At 44.5% G+C, this 21,143-nt stretch overlaps 1 protein-coding gene across 2 annotated transcripts in view; it reads right to left on the reverse strand.

Moving 5' to 3' along the window:
• KATNAL2 (katanin catalytic subunit A1 like 2) overlaps positions 1–20,906 on the reverse strand; it is a 35,173-nt gene extending 14,267 nt beyond the window's left edge. Inside the window, exons 1-9 of one of the 2 annotated variants that reach the window (XM_081929806.1) lie at positions 20,754–20,906; positions 12,509–12,579; positions 11,409–11,575; positions 9,812–9,848; positions 8,638–8,761; positions 6,283–6,378; positions 4,597–4,695; positions 2,227–2,304; positions 411–509 (exon numbers count right to left, since the gene is read on the reverse strand). In XM_081929806.1, coding sequence (XP_081785932.1) covers positions 411–509; positions 2,227–2,304; positions 4,597–4,695; positions 6,283–6,378; positions 8,638–8,761; positions 9,812–9,848; positions 11,409–11,575; positions 12,509–12,579; positions 20,754–20,804 — 822 coding nt within the window. In that variant the 5' untranslated portion in view covers positions 20,805–20,906. Of the gene's footprint in view, positions 1–410; positions 510–2,226; positions 2,305–4,596; positions 4,696–6,282; positions 6,379–8,637; positions 8,762–9,811; positions 9,849–11,408; positions 11,576–12,508; positions 12,580–20,753 lie in introns of those variants that run through there. The other variant, XM_081929807.1, reaches the window with a different exon arrangement.
• Positions 20,907–21,143: the final 237 nt, after the last annotated feature.

The following is a 21,143-nucleotide window of genomic DNA, read 5'->3' on the forward strand; positions in this document are numbered from 1 at the left end:
ACAGTTTTGGGCACCCAAACGACCACCATCCCAATATGTTGATTTCGCAACTTAGACCGCATGAATTATGGGGGCAGTTTGCAACTGAACTCCATGTGTAACTGGCACAGGGAAGACACGCAATAAACCCAAAGCAAAATAGCAACTTCTTGCAGATTCTGCTTCACAGATTTCCAGCTTCACCAAAACACGTAAATGAGAGAGAAGGAAGGTCTGTTTTGCAGGCATATCCCTGGGCATGTCTAAAGGTATTGTAAGCAACAGTCGGGTGGGTGGGAGTGGAGACAGGGCAGTCTATCATTCATTACAGTTTTGAATGAGGAGTTTTGAACACTGCTGAAAAGTTGACACTTTCAAGATCAGGAGTGCCAATCCAGAGAGAGAGAAGCTTTCAAAACAGGTTCCCTTACCCTGATTGGATACACAACAGCTTCCTTGACCAACCGCTTGGCTGCATCGAGGCCAATGATATCGCCCCACTTTACATTCGGGTTGTGGAGGTAGATATCCTGCAAGACATTGTTTGGTCTTCTTAAAGGCAGGACTCCGGCTTCCCTGTACAGCCAGGGAAACATCGGTGTAGCAAATTAAGCTCCATTGTGCCAGGGCATAAAAACAAAACAGTGACACAGAAAGAGACAGGCTGCTTTGCAGTGTTTCTCGGTCGGTCCCCAGCCTGTTGTTGAACTACAACTCCCATCATCCCAGTGGTCAGGGATGATGGGAGTTGTAGTCCAAAAACAGCTGGGGACCCAAGCCTGAGAAACACTGGGAGAGGGAAGAAGCACAAAATTGTTATTGCAACGGAGGACTAAAAATTCTGAACATGCTTACTTAGGGGACAACCCCACTGAAATTGACTGTTTCTGCAGGGCAACTAGGCTTAGGGCTGCAGTGTGGAACCCAGTTCAGCTACTGATTGATTGATTGATTGATTGATTGAATGATTGATTGACTGTAGATATGGATAAAAGCCCCCCATCCAAACAATGGCTATCATCAGTGCAGGTAAGGGGGGAAATATTTTAATTTTAATCATCTGCAATACTGTCTTATTTATTTTATAGTACAGTACATTGATTATTGCTTTCATGTTATGGATCAATGGTCTCGTTAGATAGTAAAATTCATGTTAAATTGCTGTTTTAGGGGTTGTTTTCAAAAGTCTGGAATGGATTAATCCGTTTTGCATTACGTTCTATGTAAGTGCCTTGGTTTTGCAATGCTTTGGTTTTGGAACTGACTTCCGGAACGGATTAAGTTTGAGAACCAAGGTATCACTGTACATGTAAAGGTCTGCTCTTCCCTGCCACCTGTCCCAGCAGCTCCTTGCTGTCCATCAGATGAAACATGTTGAGGAGTGGATGCCTGAACTAGTTTGCTGTAGGAAGTTCAAATTTTCACTTGTTGCTTCACCCATTTTCACCTCTGGCCCCATCCCAGCCTCAGAAAGCTGCCCAGATGTGAACAAAGCCCTCAATCCGAAAAGGGTTCCCCACCCCTTCCACAGAGAGTCAAGCCTCGCCTCCTGTGCCTTGCAAGACTGGATGTTTTGTCATCTGCGGTACTTGAGGGTCGATTCCAAAAGATCCCGTCTGAGAAACGTCTTTGCCCCTGTGGAGATGGTAGCACTGAAACAGCGGCACACGTCCTCCTGTCCTGTACTCTCTACAAAGACCAGATCATCACCCCACTCGTACTAACCATCCCAGGGCGCTCAACCACTGCCACAATGTCCTTTCTTCTATCAGATCAAAATGAGCAGATAACAGCAAAGGTGGCTAGGTTCATAGCAGGGGAAATCAGAATAAGGGCCAGTAACTGACTGCTGATTCAGGACTTTAAATTGTGCTCTTATATCAAACTTCCTTTTCTGCGTATACCGTAATGTTTTAATGTTGCTATGGCCACTGGCTAATGCGAATAAAGTTTTATCTTATCTATCTCAACTCCTGTGCATACACAGAGAGCACAACCCAGGAGCGAACTCTCTTGCATGGACCCCACTGCAGCGGGTGGAAGCTGTGCTAGAAGAGTGAATGTTGGGGCTTCCACAGGGGACTCTCCTGCAGGGCTGTGTCCAGAATGTGGTTATTCATAGACTCTCCTCCTGTTCCCCCATTCTGATGTTGGGTACGGAAATGCAGAAAAGCAGAGGATTAATTCCTTGACCAGCTAGGCTCAGCATATACTCCAGGACTGAAAAGAAACAAGGTTCGGTCTTACCCTGCTCACAACCGTCGCAAGTTCTCTCATTTCACCAGTCATGCCAATAAAGGCGCCCAGAGGCTTTAATAACCGTTCCTACAAAAAAGACACATGTACACGCAATCTATATACAGTATAGCAGGCATGTCCAATAGGTCGATCGCGAGGGTGTCCCAGGTTGATCATGGCATGAAGTACAACAACAAAAACAAAATCAATAACTTTGGTCGACCCTCCCCTAAAAAGTAAATCACAGCCAGTCTTTTTATACTGTGAGTAGATCGCAGTCTCTTGGAAGATGGATGTGGCTGATATACAGTCATACCTCGGGTTAAATATGCTTCGAGGTGAGCGCATTCGAATTGCGCTCCTCAGCAACCCGGAAGTAGCGGAGCGCGTTACTTCTGGGTTTCACCGCTTGCACATGCACAGACGCTCAAAATGACGTCACGCACATGCGCAGAAGTGCCATCGCTAGTTATCTGAAGAAGTGTGCATGTATCTGAAGAAGTGTGCATGCACACGAAAGCTCATACCAAGAACTAACTTAGTTGGTCTTTAAGGTGCTACTGGAAGGAATTTTTTTTGTTTTGACTATGGCAGACCAACACGGCTACCTATCTGTAACTGTCACTAGTTAAGTTTACCTCTAGATGCAAACGGGGCTCCGGAACGGATCCCGTTCGTATCTAGAGGTACCACTGTATAGCATGCAAGAAAAAATTGTTTGGTTATTTTGAGGGGCTGCCAAACTTTAAATTAAGTATGTGAAAGTTTTAAATATGCAACACCATTTTTGGAATAGGTTTTTATATACAGCCTTACCTCGGGTTACAGCCGCTTCAGGCTGCGTTTTTTTAGGGTTGCGGACCACTGAAACCCAGAAGTACCAGAATGGGCTACTTCCAGTTTTCGGCGGTCGTGCATACGCAGAAGTACTAAATCGCGCTTTGTGCATGCGCAGAAGTGCCAAGTCACAACCCAAGCGTCCACTGTATATATTAAGTCCAGTTCAAGCTGTCTTCCCCAGCCCCCGCTCTATCCCTGTACATATGTGATATGTTACAGATAGGTAGGCGTGTTGGTCTGCCATAGTCAAAACAAAAAAATTCCTTCCAGTAGCACCTTAAAGACCAACTAAGTTAGTTCTTGGTATGAGCTTTCGTGGGCATGCACACTTCTTCAGGTCATATGTGATATGATAGCCATGTTCAAATATATAAAAGGATGTCACATAGAGGAGGGAGAAAGGTTGTTTTCTGCTGCTCCAGAGAAGCGGACACGGAGCAATGGATCCAAACTACAAGAAAGAAGATTCCACCTAAACATTAGGAAGAACTTCCTGACAGTAGGAGCTGTTCGACAGTGGAATTTGCTGCCAAGGAGTGTGGTGGAGTCTCCTTCTTTGGAGGTGTTTAAGCAGAGGCTTGACAACCATATGTCAGGAGTGCTCTGATGGTGTTTCCTGCTTGGCAGGGGGTTGGACTCGATGGCCCTTGTGGTCTCTTCCAACTCTATGATTCTGTGATTCTATATGCAGTGTTTTCTAGTCCTCACGCTCTCCCCACACAATTCCTCCACCAAATATACAAAGTAAAGTCCAAATTGGGGGATACTGTGGCTATGTGGACAGGAGGAGATACTACATCCTATCCAGGATCTAAAGTGCTATTGTGTTTGAACACCCAAAAGAACTTCCAGTTTGGACGCCACCATCTATGCATGTCAAGGAGAGGAGAGAGGATGATACATGCAAGTCCAAAGGCCACTCCAAAAGACTTTTCTTCCCTGTTGGATTTACCAGGTATTTGTTGTCAGTTTGCATTTCTTAGTGCAGAAAAGTATTTTGCTGATGTGAAGATCTTTTCTATTCTGATTAATACAAGAGGATTCTAGAAGCTAGCAAAAGCTTCTCTGTGTGAGAGAAGCAGGCAGAAGGATTGTTTGGGTTATACCTTCTGGAAGCTGAGTACAGCTGGTTTGAACTGGTTCTCTTATCTCTATTCTGCAAGGCCATGCTGATTATAAATATTGGCCAGAAGGAGCCTGGGTCTCACTTTCTCTTTCTGATTCTCTTTTGTTCTGTGTGGTGTTCTGTACATAGTATGCTTAGTGTTGAGGTTTTAGACTTATTATAAGTTCTTGTTAAGTTTTATTGTAAGTGCTGCAACTGGATTTCTTATGGACTGTGCCATTCCTGATTGCATTTTGATTCGTGACCATTATGCTCATTTGCCTTCAGCACCACTAAAAGCTCTGCTGGATGAAGTACTATTGCCTTTGGTCTTTTTGGGGGGACTCTGCAACGTGTTTAAGTTTTTCCTCCACACATATGACGCTTATTACTTCTCAACTTTTATTTTACTAGGCGGAAAGAACACCACTCACTGAAGGATCTGGGTTGCAGTTAAGGCTGTTCACGGCAATTTCATTTGATGCTCCTTTGATCGCATCCTGAATCATACCACGAAAATCAATGATTTGGCCCTACAGGAGAAACAAATAGTGTTTACCAAACCCTGAAGCCCATGGCAGGTCTTCAGCCTGGAACACAATAATAATAATAATAATAATAATAATAATAATAATAATAATAATAATTTATTATTTGTACCCCGCCCATCTGGCTGGGCTTCCCCAGCCACTCTGGGCGGCTTCCACAAAGACCAAAAATACACTAATATGTCATACATTAAAAACTTCCCTGAACAGGGCTGCCTTAAGATATATTCTGAATGTCAGGTAGTTGTTTATCTCTTTGACATCTGATGGGAGGGTGTTCCACAGGGCAGGTGCCAGTACCGAGAAGGCCCTCTGCCTGGTTCCCTGTAACTTCGATTGTCGCAGTGAGGGAGGCACCAGAAGGCCCTCGGAACTGGACCTCAGTGTCCGGGCAGAATGATGGGAGTGGAGACGCTCCTTCAGGTATACTGGGCCAAGGCTGTTTAGGGCTTTAAAGGTCAGCACCAGCACGTTGAATTGTGCTTGGAAACATACTGGGAGCCAATGCAGATCTCTCAGGACCGGCGTTATGTGGTCCCGGGGGGCAGTCCCAGTCACCAGTCTAGGTGCCGCATTCTGGATTAGTTGTAGTTTCTGGGTCACCTTCAAAGGTAGCCCCACGTAGAGTGCATTGCAGTAGTCCAAGCGGGTGATAACTAGAGCATGCACCACTCTGGCGAGACAAGTCTGCGGGCAGATAGGGTCTCAGCCTGCGTACCAGGTGGAGCTGGTAGACAGCCATCCTGGACACAGAATTGAACTGCGCCTCCATGGACAGCTGTGAGTCCAAAATGACTCCCAGGCTGCGCACCTGGTCCTTCAGGGGCACAGTTACCCCATGCAGGACCAGGGAGTCCTCCACACCAGCCCGCCCAATGTCCCCCAAAAGCAGTACTTCTGTCTTGTCAGGATTCAACCTCAATCCATTAGCCGCCATCCATCCTCCAACCGCCTCCAGGCACTCACACAGGACTTTTACCGCCTTCACTGGTTCTGATTTGAAAGTGAGGTAGAGCTGGGTATCATCTGCATATTGATGGACACCCAGTCCAAACCCCCTTATGATCTCTCCCAGCGGCTTCATATAGATGTTGAAAAGCATGGGGGAGAGGACGGAACCCTGAGGCACCCCACAAGTGAGGGCCCAGGGGTCTGAACACTCATCCCCCACCACCACTTTCTGAACACAGCCCAGGAGGAAGGAGCAGAACCACTGTATGACAGTGCCCCCAGCTCCCAGCCCCTCTAGACAGTCCAGAAGGATGTTATGGTCGATTGTATCAAAGGCCGCTGAGAGATCCAGCAGAACTAGGAAGCAGCCCCACCTTCGTCCCTAGCCCGCCGGAGATCAACAACCAACAAGAGATGTTGGACGGGGAACCAAAATGTTAGAAGCCAGACCAGGTAGGGAAGCCACTGGAACAACAATGGGTGGCAGTGGGGCTGCCCCAAACCATCTGTAGGACACCAATTTAGGGAGGGCTGCTGTAAGGCGTCCATAAGTTTCCACCTTCAAACACCCAAACACTCTTATAATAACAATCCATGCATGCTGTTAGGCTTCTGACTAACCCTCCTAGGATGAGCGCCTTCTCCACTTCCTTTCTGGATTGCGGACACGTTTAAACCAAACTCAGATGGCACCCGGGCAAAAGCATCTTCACTCTCCTACAGAAAACAAACACAAACACAGGCCAATTTTGAAATTACAAGAGCATGCTATAACCTTAGGGAGAACATCATGAAGATGTTATATAGATGGCATCATACCCCCTTGAAACTAGCGAAAACGTATAAAGGAGGGTCACTGATTTGTTGGAGATGTAAAATAGACGTGGCGTCATACTACCACATTTGGTGGACTTGTGCAATCATTAGGGAATTCTGGGATAATAGATATAATGAATTTAATAAATTATTCAGACTCACCTATTTAAAAACCCCAGAGATGCTTCTTTTAGGCATTTTACCATTAGAAATTAAAAAAGTCATAAGACCACTGTTCATGTATACCACCACAGCAGCAAGAATTCTTGTGGCGAGGAAGTGGAAAAAACAAAATAATACCGGCAATTACAGACTGGCTCATTCTAACTCATGTTAGAGTATTTACAACTAGCAAAACTGACAGGAAGAGTTAGAGGAGTATTGAACCAGAAAATATTTGGAGAATGGAGAATATTTAAGGACTATATAAGATCATATTGTACCAATCACACCATATTAGCAGAACTTGAGTGATACTTGTAAACACAACAAATACCGTTCGTGGAGTAGATGGGAACAATACTAAAGAATATAAAACTGTGAGGGGTGAAAACGACAGTATAAACAATACAATGAGAATTATTGGAAGACTCATTTTGTCAGAAGTCTTTTTTTATTTAAGTGTTCAATTAAGTATTAATTAGGAAGATTAAGGGCTTTTTATGTACGTAAATTTCCTTTTTCTTCTTTCATTTTTCTGTATTTTCTTCTTTTCTTGTTTCTTAATTGTTTTTTCTTTAATTTTCTTTTTGTAGTATGAGATTGTAAATTCTTTGTATAAGTGTGTACTGTAATTTAAATTAATAAAGATTTTTTTATAAAAAAAATGAAATTACAAGAGGTTTCCAAGCAGGCATGTTTGAGAAACTCCCACAATCCTCTATGATTGGCATCCCCAGCGCAACCAATGTGTTCTATCGGGGTTTGTAAAATCCACGATGGCTGCTGCAAGTACACAACCGGGCTGATCTCTGCCCTTGCTTCCTGTTGAGCACAGTGCGGGAAATGAGAAAAAGCAGAAATGCTCAACATTCAACTTTGCTCAGTAAGATACCCCTGAAGAGCAGGGAGGAGACAGCTGAAAAGAATCACTCTGGCTTGTTTTCCCTGTGGCATGGAAGCAGCAAAGGCAGGGGAACTTTTTGGGCAATGTGGGTCAGCACACTGCTTTTTCACACTGAACCATGGTTTGTTTTAAACTATGGTTTAATGTGACGTGCAAACCAGCCATTATTGCCACAGGTACAAGTCTGGCTGCAGTAACACTTGAAACAGATACATGTTTCTCTCTCTTTTCATCCTAGCCAGGTTAACCAACACTCTCAGGATAGTTTTGGAATACAGAGAGTATATCTATAGTAGAAACACATATTGGTTATAGTCTAGTTTAACTGTGATGGCAATCCCCAAAGAATCTGAGGAATTGTTTTCCCTCCCTTCTAATTATGCAAATATATACACATATTCTCACTCTCTCTGCAAATGAAAATATATCAAGACTCCCTAATCCATAATTGTTTTTTTCAATAAAGAACGAAAAGCCGCCATTTAGAAAACACTGTGTATACAGCTTGTCCTTTTCATTTGTATACACCATCTCTTTTAGCTTACTCGTATGAGCCATTTCTAATGATTTAAATAACCATTCCCTAACAGATGGGACAATAGAGCTTTTCCAATATTGGGCAAGAACAACCCTTGCTGCAATTAAGAGATAAATAATCAAGTTTTCACTTCCTTTGTTATGGCATATCTTGTATACAATCCAGCAACATATTTAAGGCATCCATTCTAATCTTACTCCAGTTATCTGGTTGATTATTTGAAATGCTTAGACTCAATAAGATTGGGGGATTGTAATTTGGTGAGGATACAGGCAATTATCTGTCTACAAAGCTGTTGCCATCCTTCCAGTACACGTTCCCAATGTTTGCTGGGGAGACGGAATGTCTATTAAGCAGATTCCAGTCTGTGGTTGTCCCAGGATGTCCAAAGTTTTAATTATCCTTCTACGTCCCCAATACTTTTACGCAAAAGCTCCTATAAAGGTCTTAGCAGCCCCAGTAATCTACCGGTTGCTGTATCCTATTGCTAAGCGCACTGTATTCCCCAAATTTACAAAACGGGGGTGGGAGGAGCAAATAAAAATGGAATCTCAACCTCTTTAGGACTATCCTTGCTGGAATGTTTTGGCTCGACCGTCCTACGAGAAATACTTTTCGAAAGTGGCCTCTGACTTGCTGGGTGAATCTTAGGAAGATTCCGACATGTGCTGCTTGTTGCCCTAGAACAACAACAAAAAAGAAAGGCTTTCAGGAAGTGTCAGGTTTACAACCTGTCTTGATATGGCGAAGGACTAAGGTAAGGATGGGTTTTCCCCACCTAGCTCCTGGCACTCCTGGCAGGCCACACCCCCTCTCCCAGCTCATGCTCCACCCTCTCCCTGAGCACCCACCCTCCAGTACATGGGTAGGCAAACTAAGGCATGGGGGCCGGATCCGGCCCAATCACCTTCTAAATCCAGCCCGGGAATCAGCGTGTTTTTACATGAGTAGAATGTGTGCTTTTATTTAAAATGCATCTCTGGGTTATCTGTGGGGCCTGCCTGGTGTTTTTACATGAGCAGAATGTTTGCTTTTACAGTCATACCTTGGGTTACAGCCCCTTCAGGTTGCGTTTTTTCAGGTTGTGGACTGCTGAAACCCAGAAGTACCGGAACGGGTTACTTCCGGGTTTTGGCGGTTGCACATGCACAGAAGGGCTAAATCATGCTTTGCGCATGTGCAGAAGTGCCGAATTGCAACCCGCGCATGCGCAGATTGCGAATGTTGCAGGCTGCAAACATGCATCCCGCATGGATCACGTTCGCAACCCAAGGGTCCACTGTATTTAAAATGCATCTCTGGGTTATTTGTGGGGCATAGGAATTCGTTCTTTTTTCCCCCAAAATATACTCCTGCCCCCCACAAGGTCTGAGGGACAGTGGACCGGCCCCCTGCTGAAAATGTTTGCTGACCCCTGCCCAGTACATGGGAGACCCTGACAAACTAGGATGGGCTCTTTTCATCCTCAGTGCAACACACTTTGTGATGTGGTTTAAGCAGGAGCTGTGTGTGTGTGTGTGTGTGTGTTGGCACTATGACTGTGTGTGTCTCTGCCAAGAGTGTGTTCTATGCTAAAGAGGTGAGATTTTGTGTTGGGCACCACCCACTTTAGGTCTGGCCCTGCCCACTCCTAGAATGCAGCCATCAGGAATAAATAATGTTGTGGCTGCATGGCTACGAAAAATCTTTTTTACTACCAACAGTGTCCTCATGGCAGCTATTTCTCTTACCTTTTTTGTTTTCCTCCAGTTCTTGATTTGTTGTCTGCTGTTTATTGGGGGGAAAGAGAAGAGAGAGAGACCTTGCCTTTCTTTTAAATAAAATAATGTACAGAATCAAGGGCCACAATCCAGCCACAAAGTTAAGCAGGCTGAAGCTTGCCCTGCACAGTGATCTACTCTTTGCTCTGACACAAGTTGTTCTTTCCTATAACGGAAGCTGACAACTGGACAACGAAAATGGATTCTACAAGAGACTGGTATTGATGAACTGGAAGAATAAAGACATGATCCCCTTTAATCAATGGCTGATGACACAACACCCACATCATATGAAAGGATTGCTTACAGATGTAGACTTTGTTTGGATAACTATATTGACACCTGGAATGAGTTTCTACAGAATACAGTTGGTTACTAAGAATCAAATATATATTAGGAAAATAATATTATTCATATATCCATATAATAATGGAGATGTAACTGATTATAGTTACTGTGTTGTATTATATCTTTTTTATTGTACTTTAGCACTTTTCATTGCTTTATTTTCTATAACTGAACTTCTTTTAATATAATATTACTATATTATTTAAAAAAGTTGTTCTTCCCTATATCCAAATGTTTTAAACATGCATACAACAACACGGACCACAATTGACTGAGAGGTTCTGCTCAAACCCCACTGAAACAAAAGGAAACCACACAAGTGCCTCACAGGACCCTTGCAAAGCATCCCTTCATCTCAGAAAGGTTTGCACAGGACAACTTCCCGGGCAGTGAATTGCGTACATACCGTATTTTTCCCTCTATAAGATGCACCTAGTTTTTGGAGGAGGAAAACAAGAAAAAAAATATTCTGAATCCCAGAAGCCAGAACAGCAAGAGGGATAGCTGCGCAGTGAAAGCAACGATCCCTCTTGCTGTTCTGGCTTCTGGGATAGCTGCGCAGCCTGCATTCACTCCATAAGACGCACACACATTTCCCCTTACTTTTTAGGAGGGAAAAGGTGTGTCTTATAGAGCAAAAAATTCGGTAAATTCCATCCCATTACCGAGAAGGCTCTCTGCCTGGTTCCCTGTAACTTGGCTTCTCGCAGCGAGGGAACCGCCAGAAGGCCCTTGGAGCTGGACCTCAGTGTCTGGGCTGAATGATGGGGGTAGAGACGCTCCTTCAGGTATACTGGACCGAGGCCATTTAGGGCTTTAAAGGTCAGCACCTTTAATGTAGAATGGAGAGCGGCTATCACCATTCCAATTTGCATCCAGTTTGCACCCACAGCTCTGAATCCAGCAAGTGATACGCACACAGAAACCAGCTTCAGAAAGCCAGGGTGGCACAGTGGTTGAGTGTCAGACTGGGGTCTGGGAGTTCAAATCCCTACTCAGCCATAAAGTTCACTGGGGTGATTTGGGGCCAGCCACATTCTCTCAGTTTAACCTACCTCACAGTCCTGTTATAAGGGTAAAACGAGGAGGAATGCTACTAACACACCAGCACGGTGTTAAAGAAAATTTCAAACACTAGTGGCAATAAGAAAATCTGAATATTAAATCTGAAAAGGAAAAAAAACCCCACACACATTTATTCTGGAAATTAGCCACATACTGGTGTCTAAGGCTTTTTTGGTAATCTTTGGGTACTTCTGGAATTTGACATAGTAGTAGCTTTCGTATTCCATCAAAATGGTCTCAAGGTCAACATTGTCGCAAACTTCAAAGCGCCGCAAGCCCAGCTTCGTTTCTTGCTCCAGTGCGTTTGCAGCATCGACATAACTGGGAATTACAGATTTGGGGGTTCAGTTTATTCAATTGTTATAACATTGTAGGGGGAAAAACCCAAACGTTTTATACAAAAAGAGGCGGGAAGGGGGAATGGCAACATAAAACAGGACCAGGATCATTGCATCATCACTGAAACTGTTAAGTACATCATCATCATCATGTTGGTCTTTCCAAGTGGCTCCAACCCCCAAACTGCCACTGGACAAACAGTTCTACCCAATAGCCACTATTTTGTGTGCACCTCCAACTGATGGCATCATAGCCTATTCCTGGAGTTACCAAAATAGTGCTCACAAGGACCATGGACCCCTCACCTCCTGCTTTCCACCCCATCCTGACACTGGCATTTTTAATATTTATTAGCTATACAGTGGTACCTCGGGTTACAAATGCTTCAGGTTACAGACTCCACTGCCTCTGTACCGCTGAAGCACGATTTCTGTTCTCATCCTGAAGCAAAGTTCTTAACCCGAGGTACTATTTCTGGGTTAGCGGAGCCTGCAAACTGAAGCGTCTGTAACCCGAGGTACCACAGTACCTGTTGCTGGAAAATCATCTCCCACATTTTAACAACCCATCAGTGTGGTGACAGGTTCAACAGGCCAGCCAAACAAAGCATGTAATTAGGTCATTTGCCTGTGGAGCATAGGAAACCCTTCCAGCTGACTAAGCAGAAAAGCTTTTCAAATATTAAGTCTGTGTCTAGGACACAAATTTACAGAGGATGCCTATAGTATAACTGGAAGAACGCCCAGTAGAACTCTACAGGTTTTACTACGCAGCCAGAAAGGAAACAAAGTTTGCAATTATTTAGGGTTATATCTTTGCTAACCTATTTTTTTTTAATTGAACAAGAAAAACAGATCAGTAAAAACCAACAACAACAACACATGAATATTTGCTGGTAAACAAAAGAAAACATACCCTTCATCCATTAAATAATGTAAAATCAGAATGAGGAGGTTTTTTCGACGGGCTTCTGATCGCATCTCTTCCTGCAAATAAAAAGAGGAAGTTTTAGAATATGATCCTCTTGTATAAGTCTATCGCTGTTGAGAAAGAACATAAGAAGAACCTGCCGAATGCAGCCAGTGTTCCATCTGGCCCTGCATCCATTTCTCACAGTGGCCAACCAGATTCCTGTTGGAAACCTGCGAGAATGACCTGAGCACAAAAGCAACTCTCCCCTCCTGTGGTTTCCAGCAAAGCATAGCCATCACTTTAATCAAAGTTTCCTGGAACCAGGGCTCTGTCATGTGTCCATGCAGCTTATGAGACTCTGAAGCAGCAATGGATAGCTTTTTTTAGCCTGACGGACACATTCTTTGCTGGGCAATAATGGCAGGTGGGGTAATGGATGTAAATTTAACATTTGTACTGTAGACTTCTTTCTGCCCATATTCAAACAACCATCTCTATCTTCCATCCAGGCAAGGAGGAGACATTATCAGAGTTCAAGGACACATCCCACCAGTTTTACACATGCAGCTCCCATTTACACTTGATGCGGGTGGTGCTGTGGGTTAAATCACAGGGCCTAGGACTTGCCGATCAGAAGGTCGGCGGTTTGAATCCCCGTGACGGGGTGAGCTCCCGTTGCTTGGTCCCTGCTCCTGCCAACCTAGCAGTTTGAAAGCATGTCAAAAGTGCAAGTAGATAAATAGGTACCACTCCGGTGGGAAGGTAAACGGCGTTTCCGTGTGCTGCTCTGGTTCGCCAGAAGCGGCTTAGTCCTGCTGGCCACATGACCTGGAAGCTGTATGCAGGCTCCCTCGGCCAATAAAGCGAGATGAGCGCCGCAACCCCAGAGTCGGTCACGACTGAATCTAATGGTCAGGGGTCCCTTTACCTTTACCTTTACACACGAAGTAAGGTTGCAGTCCTATACACCACTACTTGGGAGTACGCCCATTAAGCGAACAAATGTGTGTAGGATTCTACTGCAAAAGTGCGAGACTTACAGTCATTATAGTCTACATGAAGCAAGTGTCGGCCACTATTTGACAGTGAAAACCTCATCATTTTTTTTAATAATCATTAGCTCATCTACTGGAATCTGGCTTTTCCAGAGGAACCAGAGAGCCATCTAGTGGCCCAGGACAGAATGCTATTTTTCCCATTCTGTGCATTTTTCAAAATGAGTATTTGTCTTGTACTTTATGAAATGTGAGTAATACGGTAATTCCGAAACTATGCTAGGAGAGCTCACTAGTGTGCTGCAAAAAAATGGCTAGCAATAAAGTTACCAGGAGCTCAAAGCACCCAGCCACAGAAAAGGATGCAACCTGCCGTTCAAGGAGGCTGCCCATTCCATCTGTGCATGAACGCGCACAGTTCCACTCATGCAGTGGGACTCCCCCCTTCCTTTCTTCCCCCTGTGTGCACCCTCAAAATCTGCTCCAGATGTTGAGGGTGCACAGAGGCAGCAGATGCTGAGGATATATAAAGGAGGCTGCAGAGCAGAGAAGAGGACAGAAAAGTTCTGTTGCGCAAGCAGAGGTCTGCTTCATTAGAGGAACAGCAGCTTTGGATACGACCCAATCTTTTAAATAGCTTTTACATTTAATTGCTTTTATCGTCAACGTTTTTACCATGAAATCACTTGGAGGTATGTTATGGGAAGTGACCCATAAATAGAATCAAATATATAAAGTTGCACTCCTAGGATTTTGAGATAAAGAAGGGGCAGCTACTCCCCATTTAAAGGGACACGGGTGGCACTGAGGGTTAAACCACAGAGCCTAGGACTTGCCGATCACAAGGTCGGCGGTTCGAATCCCTGTGACGGGGTGAGCTTCCGTTGTTCGGTCCCTGCTCCTGCCAACCTAGCAGTTCGAAAGCACGTCAGTGCAAGTAGATAAATAGGTACCGCTCTGGCGGGAAGGTAAACGGCGTTTCTGTGCGCTGCTCTGGTTCACCAGAAGCGGCTTAGTCATGCTGGCCACATGACCTGGAAGCTGTACACCGGCTCCCTCGGCCAATAAAGCGAGATGAGCGCCGCAACCCCAGAGTTGGTCACGACTGGAGCTAATGGTCAGGGGTCCCTTTACCCTTTACCTTTACTCCCCATTTAAGGAAACACACAGCCTGCCTTATAGCCCAGATCTCTTCCATACGTGATCTGCACAATTCCTATTAATTATTCTGAGCATCATGGGCCACTCACTTCCATCAGGATGGTTTGGCAATCCCAAATAGAGGAGGGAGGAGGAGGAGAAGTGGGAGGCTGGCTGCAAGGAATGGAAAATGGAGCTCTGTCCTTCATGACACCAGATGTTGGGGAGAAGCAGCTCTGCCAACTCTCTCGATTCCCCCTCCTGCAAAGTCACGTCAGGAATGGGGAAAGAACTGAGCAGGAGAAGGCAGCTGGAGTCTGAGGGGCAGGATACAGCCTCGTTGCCAAGACCCAGGTGCCCCCTCTGTCTGTAGTAGAGATTGGATGCACATTTGAAGCACAGCAGATCCGTAAGGCGAGAGAGTCTATTGAGTCAAAGGCCTGGAAACGATGCCTTATGAGGAACGGCTAAGGGAGCTGGGCATGTTTAGCCTGGAGAAGAGGAGGTTAAGGGGTGATATGATAGCCATGTTCAAATATATAAAAGGATGTCATATAGAGGAGGGAGAAAGGTTGTTTTCTGCTGCTCCAGAGAAGCGGACACGGAGCAATGGATCCAAACTACAAGAAAGAAGATTCCACCTAAACATTAGGAAGAACTTCCTGACAGTAAGAGCTGTTTGACAGTGGAATTTGCTGCCAAGGAGTGTGGTGGAGTCTCCTTCTTTGGAGGTGTTTAAGCAGAGGCTTGACAACCATATGTCAGGAGTGCTCTGATTGTGTTTCCTGCTTGGCAGGGGGTTGGACTCGATGGCCCTTGTGGTCTCTTCCAACTCTATGATTCTATGATTCTATGAGTGAGCTCACTCTGCCTCATCTTTAAAAGCTTTGCAGGATGGGCATGGCAACTGTTGGGATATCTTTGTTGCTTCTATTTGGCCCTGAATCTCTTGCCATGTTTGTGTACCTTGGACCCCCTTATCGCTACTGAGCCTGTACCGTGAATAAAGACCTCTTCTTTACTCTAATATAAGAGCTGCTGTCATCAGGCACTGGAAGAGGAGCATAACACCAAGAACAATATTTAAGGTGTTTCTTTTTTAAAAGACCAGTGCTAACATAGACCTGCCAAAGACAGACATTGTCAATGGTTACCACAAAAGTGGTAGATCTTGTACATGTGTGAAAGAATAGAAGCACTTAACGAGCAAAACATTACTTAAAATTCAGTTTAGGTTTATAGTGATTTACGCTTGCTTCTTTAATTGGTATGTAGAATGCCACCATCTTTACAGCCATTGGTATTTCAATAGATGTTTAAGTGTTTAAAGTTTAATAAGCTCCCATTCCTAGAACAAAAAAATGGGTGTAATTAAATTTTCAATTACTATAAAGGGTTTTTGGTCCATACAATTAATAAAAGCTTAAGGCACTTAAACAGGAGCTAGTTTTAAATGCTAAAAGTGCTTCCCTAATTAGCTTCAATGCTTACAGAGTACATTATTCATTTCTTAAAATGCCACACATAGTTTTTGCTGCAGCTGCCAAAAGATGAATTAGCGTGCAATCAAAGTTTTAATATTACGATCAGATAATTCCTCAAGGTTCTTTTTCTTTTCTTTTAGAAGATGCTGATGGTGCTCTGCTTATTTTAAATGAGATGAAGTTGTGATAATCAGACCTGCTTTGTTCTGCATTTATCATGGCCCTTGGAGAATTTGGTGCTGCCTTCCCATCTTTAAACAGGGCTCTGGCATCCCATTAAACATCTGATTAGCCAATCCAAAAGAAAGCAAATAGCATCACATGCTCTAACCATACAGTGATGTGTTAATATTCACCTACATTTTGGATGAATGGGTCCTAAAAGTTGGCCAACCTGTCTTTTACTCTAGGCAAGGGGGGAAACTTTGCTTATTTTAAGGTTGTGCATGCAAACTGCACATTAGTTTCTTTCTCTTAGACACAGTGCATTCTCGCTTGCTCTCAATTTCATCATGCATATAAGTCTAAGCCAATGCAACCAGAGAGATGAATGCACATATCTACTAGAGACTGTGTACCATCACAGGTAGTCCTGAAGAATGCACACGAATTGACTGCATCAGTGGGATTTTGCACACTACAATATGGTTAGTCACCAATGTCAGATACTGTGGGCAGGGGGATCCTAGTCATTTCCTAGCTGATTGGGGACTGGGGATAAGGGAAGCCAGTGATTTTCATATTTAATGAACTTCAAGGAACTATTTTCACATACTGTAATTTCATCTGCTGAAAACAATGCAAAAGGTTCCAAGACATGTTCTAGAGTCTAGGCACTGATGTTGCCAACTTGGGGAGGCTATCTGCAAACCGGAGAGAAACGTTCTGGGCACCATACACATACACAGCGCACAACCAAGCACACAGCACTACCTATCATACTGGCTACAAGAGAACTAATTTCACCAGGGGGAATAGACACACGTGCAGCTATTGAGCCTCAACATCTACTTGTGAAAAACAAGAGTAATCCCAGGCCCTTGAACACCTCTGCCCCAAAACAGGTCTCTGTAGCAGGGACAGGTCAGTAGTGGGGTAAGTGGGGTAAGCTACCTTTCAAGGAAACTTTACCACAAATGTCTCACTGAAGAATTCCAGTTAACAAATGATGTTACTTAAAACCAAGCCATTTCAGCCCAACCCACAACTGGCCAAGCTATCAGGGACATGAAAATACTTATCGCAAAGTATTGGAAGACACAAGAATTACCCACCGTGGAAGAATGGCAGATGAAGGTTATAGACTATATGGGACTGGCGGAAATGACCGGCAGAATCCGTGACCAGGGAAAAGAGACGGCGGAAGAAGATTGGAAGAAATTTAAGGACTATCTTAAGAAACATTGCAAGATTATTGAATGTTAGAACGATGTTGACTTAGAAATTAAGGGGTTTCAAGCTGTAATGATTATGTAATTAAGAAAAGAAAGATTAAAAACTAAATCAGAAATTAGAGGAAGGATTTGCTGAATTGGCTTGATTAGAGATTGGAATACAGAGAGGGGAGGTATGAGGAGGTCGGGAAAGTAAGTTATACGACCATAAGGGAATGAAATTATACCTGTTTTTTGTTTTGTATGTATGTTTATCTTATTGTTATTTCTGTTTACTTTTTGTTTCTCTTTTTTGGTTGTTTTTATGTTATATAACTTTTTGAAAACTTCAATAAATATTCTTTAAAAAAAAAAAGCTATCAGGGACATGGCCTTTTCAGTTGTGGCCCTGTGGTTGCAGAACGGGGGGGGGAGAATCCCCTGCCCCAAATCTCTTTTTTGCAGTTTTTAGACATGTCATGAATACCATTTTTCTCCTTCTCTGTGAGCAGGTATTACTACATCTATGTCAACTCAGATTCTGTTTTAATACCTTTCTGATACCAACTAAACCAGGTGAGCACAGCCTATAGGTCTCAAACCCTTGGTGACTTAGGGACTTCCCCTAAAGAGAGACAGATTGAGTGGACAAGGCCAATAGTGTGCCCAATTGTCAAGAAGGTGGTTTCTGCGTGTGCTGTAGAGGAAAGGGAGGGGCAGAAGAGTCACCTCAACCTGGGAATGTAGCTCATCTAGGAAAAGGAAATCTCTGATCCTAAACCTCCACTACCTTGTGGTATAGCTTTGTGAAAAGAAAAGGATGCGTTGTAAACCGTACACAAATCCAGAGTGGAGTCCCTAACTAGCAATGTGCTGAATCTTGGCCTAAGGGAAGAACACCCGACAACCACTCTCAGAAACAGGCTGCTTATACCTGCTGGCTTGGGCAGAGAGGGGGGTTTAAAGGGAGGGTGGATCCTGGCAACGTCCAGCCACGGAAAGTTTCCTTGCCGTGTTATGTAATGCTCTCCCTTGGGTGCCTCTGGGGATAAGGCAGAAAAGAGGGAGTCCGGAGCAGGCCCATTGCACTCAGAACAGGGAAATGGCACCAGATCCCAGCAAGGGGAGGCATGGCCAGATTAGCATGGCTGAGATGTTGTCCTGCTGTGTGGTAGGATAACCAGGTGAGGGTAGCTGATGGGTCTTAAACCCTCGGTGAGCTAGGGACTTCTTCTGAATGTGAAGACGGGCTATGGCGGATCAAGCGGATGAGACCAATAGTAGGTCCAACGGTCAAGAAGGTGGTTTTTGCATGTGCTGTAGAGGGAAGTGTGGGGCAGAAGGGCCTCCTCAACCTTGGAAGGTGGCTCACCTTGAAGAAGGAAAACTCTGATCCTGAAACTCCACTGCCTTGTGGGACATCTTTGGGAGAAGGGAGTAAACCCTACACAAATCTAAAGCGGAGTCCCTGAAACAGTTGGATGGTGCCTTATATGCCCGTTAATGCCTCCTTTCAGCAACTCCTGCAGCCAAGGTGGTGCCAAATATATTGCTCTGCTTTTCTTTGGCCCACATCAGTGAGCCTGAGAGGGAGGACTTGTTTTCTGGGCAGCCCAGGACCTCCAGACACACTGTCCAGGCTTATGTCCTGGGGAGGTCCCTTTGGTGCTGCTAACGCAGTGGTTTGGCTTTACCCCTGGAGGCACACTCCATTGTCTCTTGAGACAGACAGATGCCAATTCTTATTTTGTTACTGATATTACAAGTCACCGGGATTTTTTTTTGGGGGGGGGGACTGTAGCAAAATGGCACAGTATCTGCTCTGCATGCAGAACACCCCAGGTTCAATTTCCAATAGCATCTCCTGGTACAGCTGTGAGTGAAACCTGTTCAAAACCCTGGAGAACTGCTGCCAGCCAGTGTTGACAATGAATTAGATAATTGCGCCAATGATCCAATTCACTATAAGGGAGCTTCCTGCATTGCTATTTAGGGGAAAGGTAGTAACACACTGGCAGAACATCTGCTTTGCATGCAGAAGGCCCCAGATTCAATCCCTGCAACTCCAGGTAGGACTGGGAGGGAACCCTCTCCATAGCTGTAAACGTTTCCCTTTTTTAAAGGGAAATTCCCTTATTCCGAATAGCATTCCTCGCAAGGGAAAAGTTGACAGCTATGACCCTGTCTGAAATCCTGGTGAGCCACAGTCAGCCAGTGTAAACAATACTGAACTAGGTGTGTCAATGGTCTCACTCAGGGTAAGGCAGCTTCTTATGTTCCTATAGATTTTACCCTGAAAGGCAGGAGTGTGAATCAGTAAAGCGAAAGATGTAATGAAGCATGCACTCTGCCACAGACAGACGATTAATCTGAATGTTGGAAGATTAAAGAAAGATTAATGAAATAGTTTTTTCACACAGTGCATTAAACTATGGAACTCACTCCTACAGAGGCAACGACAGCCACCAACTTGGATGGCTTTAAGAAGACGAGACAAATCCATGGAAGAGAGGGCTACAAGCCACAATGGCTACACACTCTGCTCTTCACAATTGGGAGGCAGCAATGCTTCTGAATACCAGTTGCTGGGGGCCACTATAGGGGAGAGTTGCTCATGTGCAACTGCTTCTTGCTGGTTTCCCAAAGGCATCCAGTCGGCTGCTACAAGAACAAGATCTTAGACTAACTTGGGCCCCTAGCCTGATCCAGCTGGGCTCTTCTTATTTTCTTATGTTCTTACAGCAACGTCCCCTAGGAAAGACCTCCCCCTCTCCCCCTTGCAAGAATGCAGAAATGATGCTGTTTCAATTACTGAGAGCTGCTTTGAGCTCAGCATTTGCCATTGGAAAAGCAGAATGCCATTTATTAAAACCACTCCTGTTTCATCATCACTTTTTCTCCTCCCATTAACGTTGATTATATTATTATTATTAATAATAATAATAGTAGTAGTAGTAATAATCCTTCATCTGAAGATCCTAGGACGGTTTAAAGATTTTATACATTTATATATACATTTAAACAGCTTTAATAATTATAAGTTTGTTTGTATTATTCAGGCTGCTTAAACGTCAATATTGCCAACACCCAAAAACTTTTGCTCCCTTCCTGAGACTCAAGAAACCGTCCATCCTGGGGCAGCGTTACTGCGCGTGCGCGTTCCAGTTCACCTGACGCATGCGCAGTGACAATGCGCTGGGGGTTACCATAGTAACGGTGGGAAGCGAAACACAACGACGCCTACTCTTCCACTCACCGCCTCTTTGGCCTGATAAGTAGATTTCAACGTTTGGTAGGTTAGCTCCATCTCGTACACGAGAAAAAATCCCTCCTATTCTCCTTTCGGGGCTTTATGAAGCGACACACGAAGCTCCGCGGCCTTGGCGGCGTCTTTCCCGAGGTGTAAAGAGTATAACCAATCAGTACCCCGGAACATACCACGGCTCAGCCAATAAGAGGCAGGAGGGCGGGATGTGGAGGGCGGGATGGAAAAACTGACCAATCATGAGTTAAGCAAGGTTGGAAGGCAGAGAGGGAGCATTTAAAGCGCATGACTTCCCCGCAAAGAATCCTGGGAACTGTAGTTCGTTAAGGGTACTGAGAATTGTATCTCTGCGAGGCGGCAAAGCTATAGAAAGCCCAGGAT

Source organism: Podarcis melisellensis (assembly GCF_964234715.1).
Source record: "Podarcis melisellensis genome assembly, chromosome: 11".
Taxonomy (NCBI): domain Eukaryota; kingdom Metazoa; phylum Chordata; class Lepidosauria; order Squamata; family Lacertidae; genus Podarcis; species Podarcis melisellensis.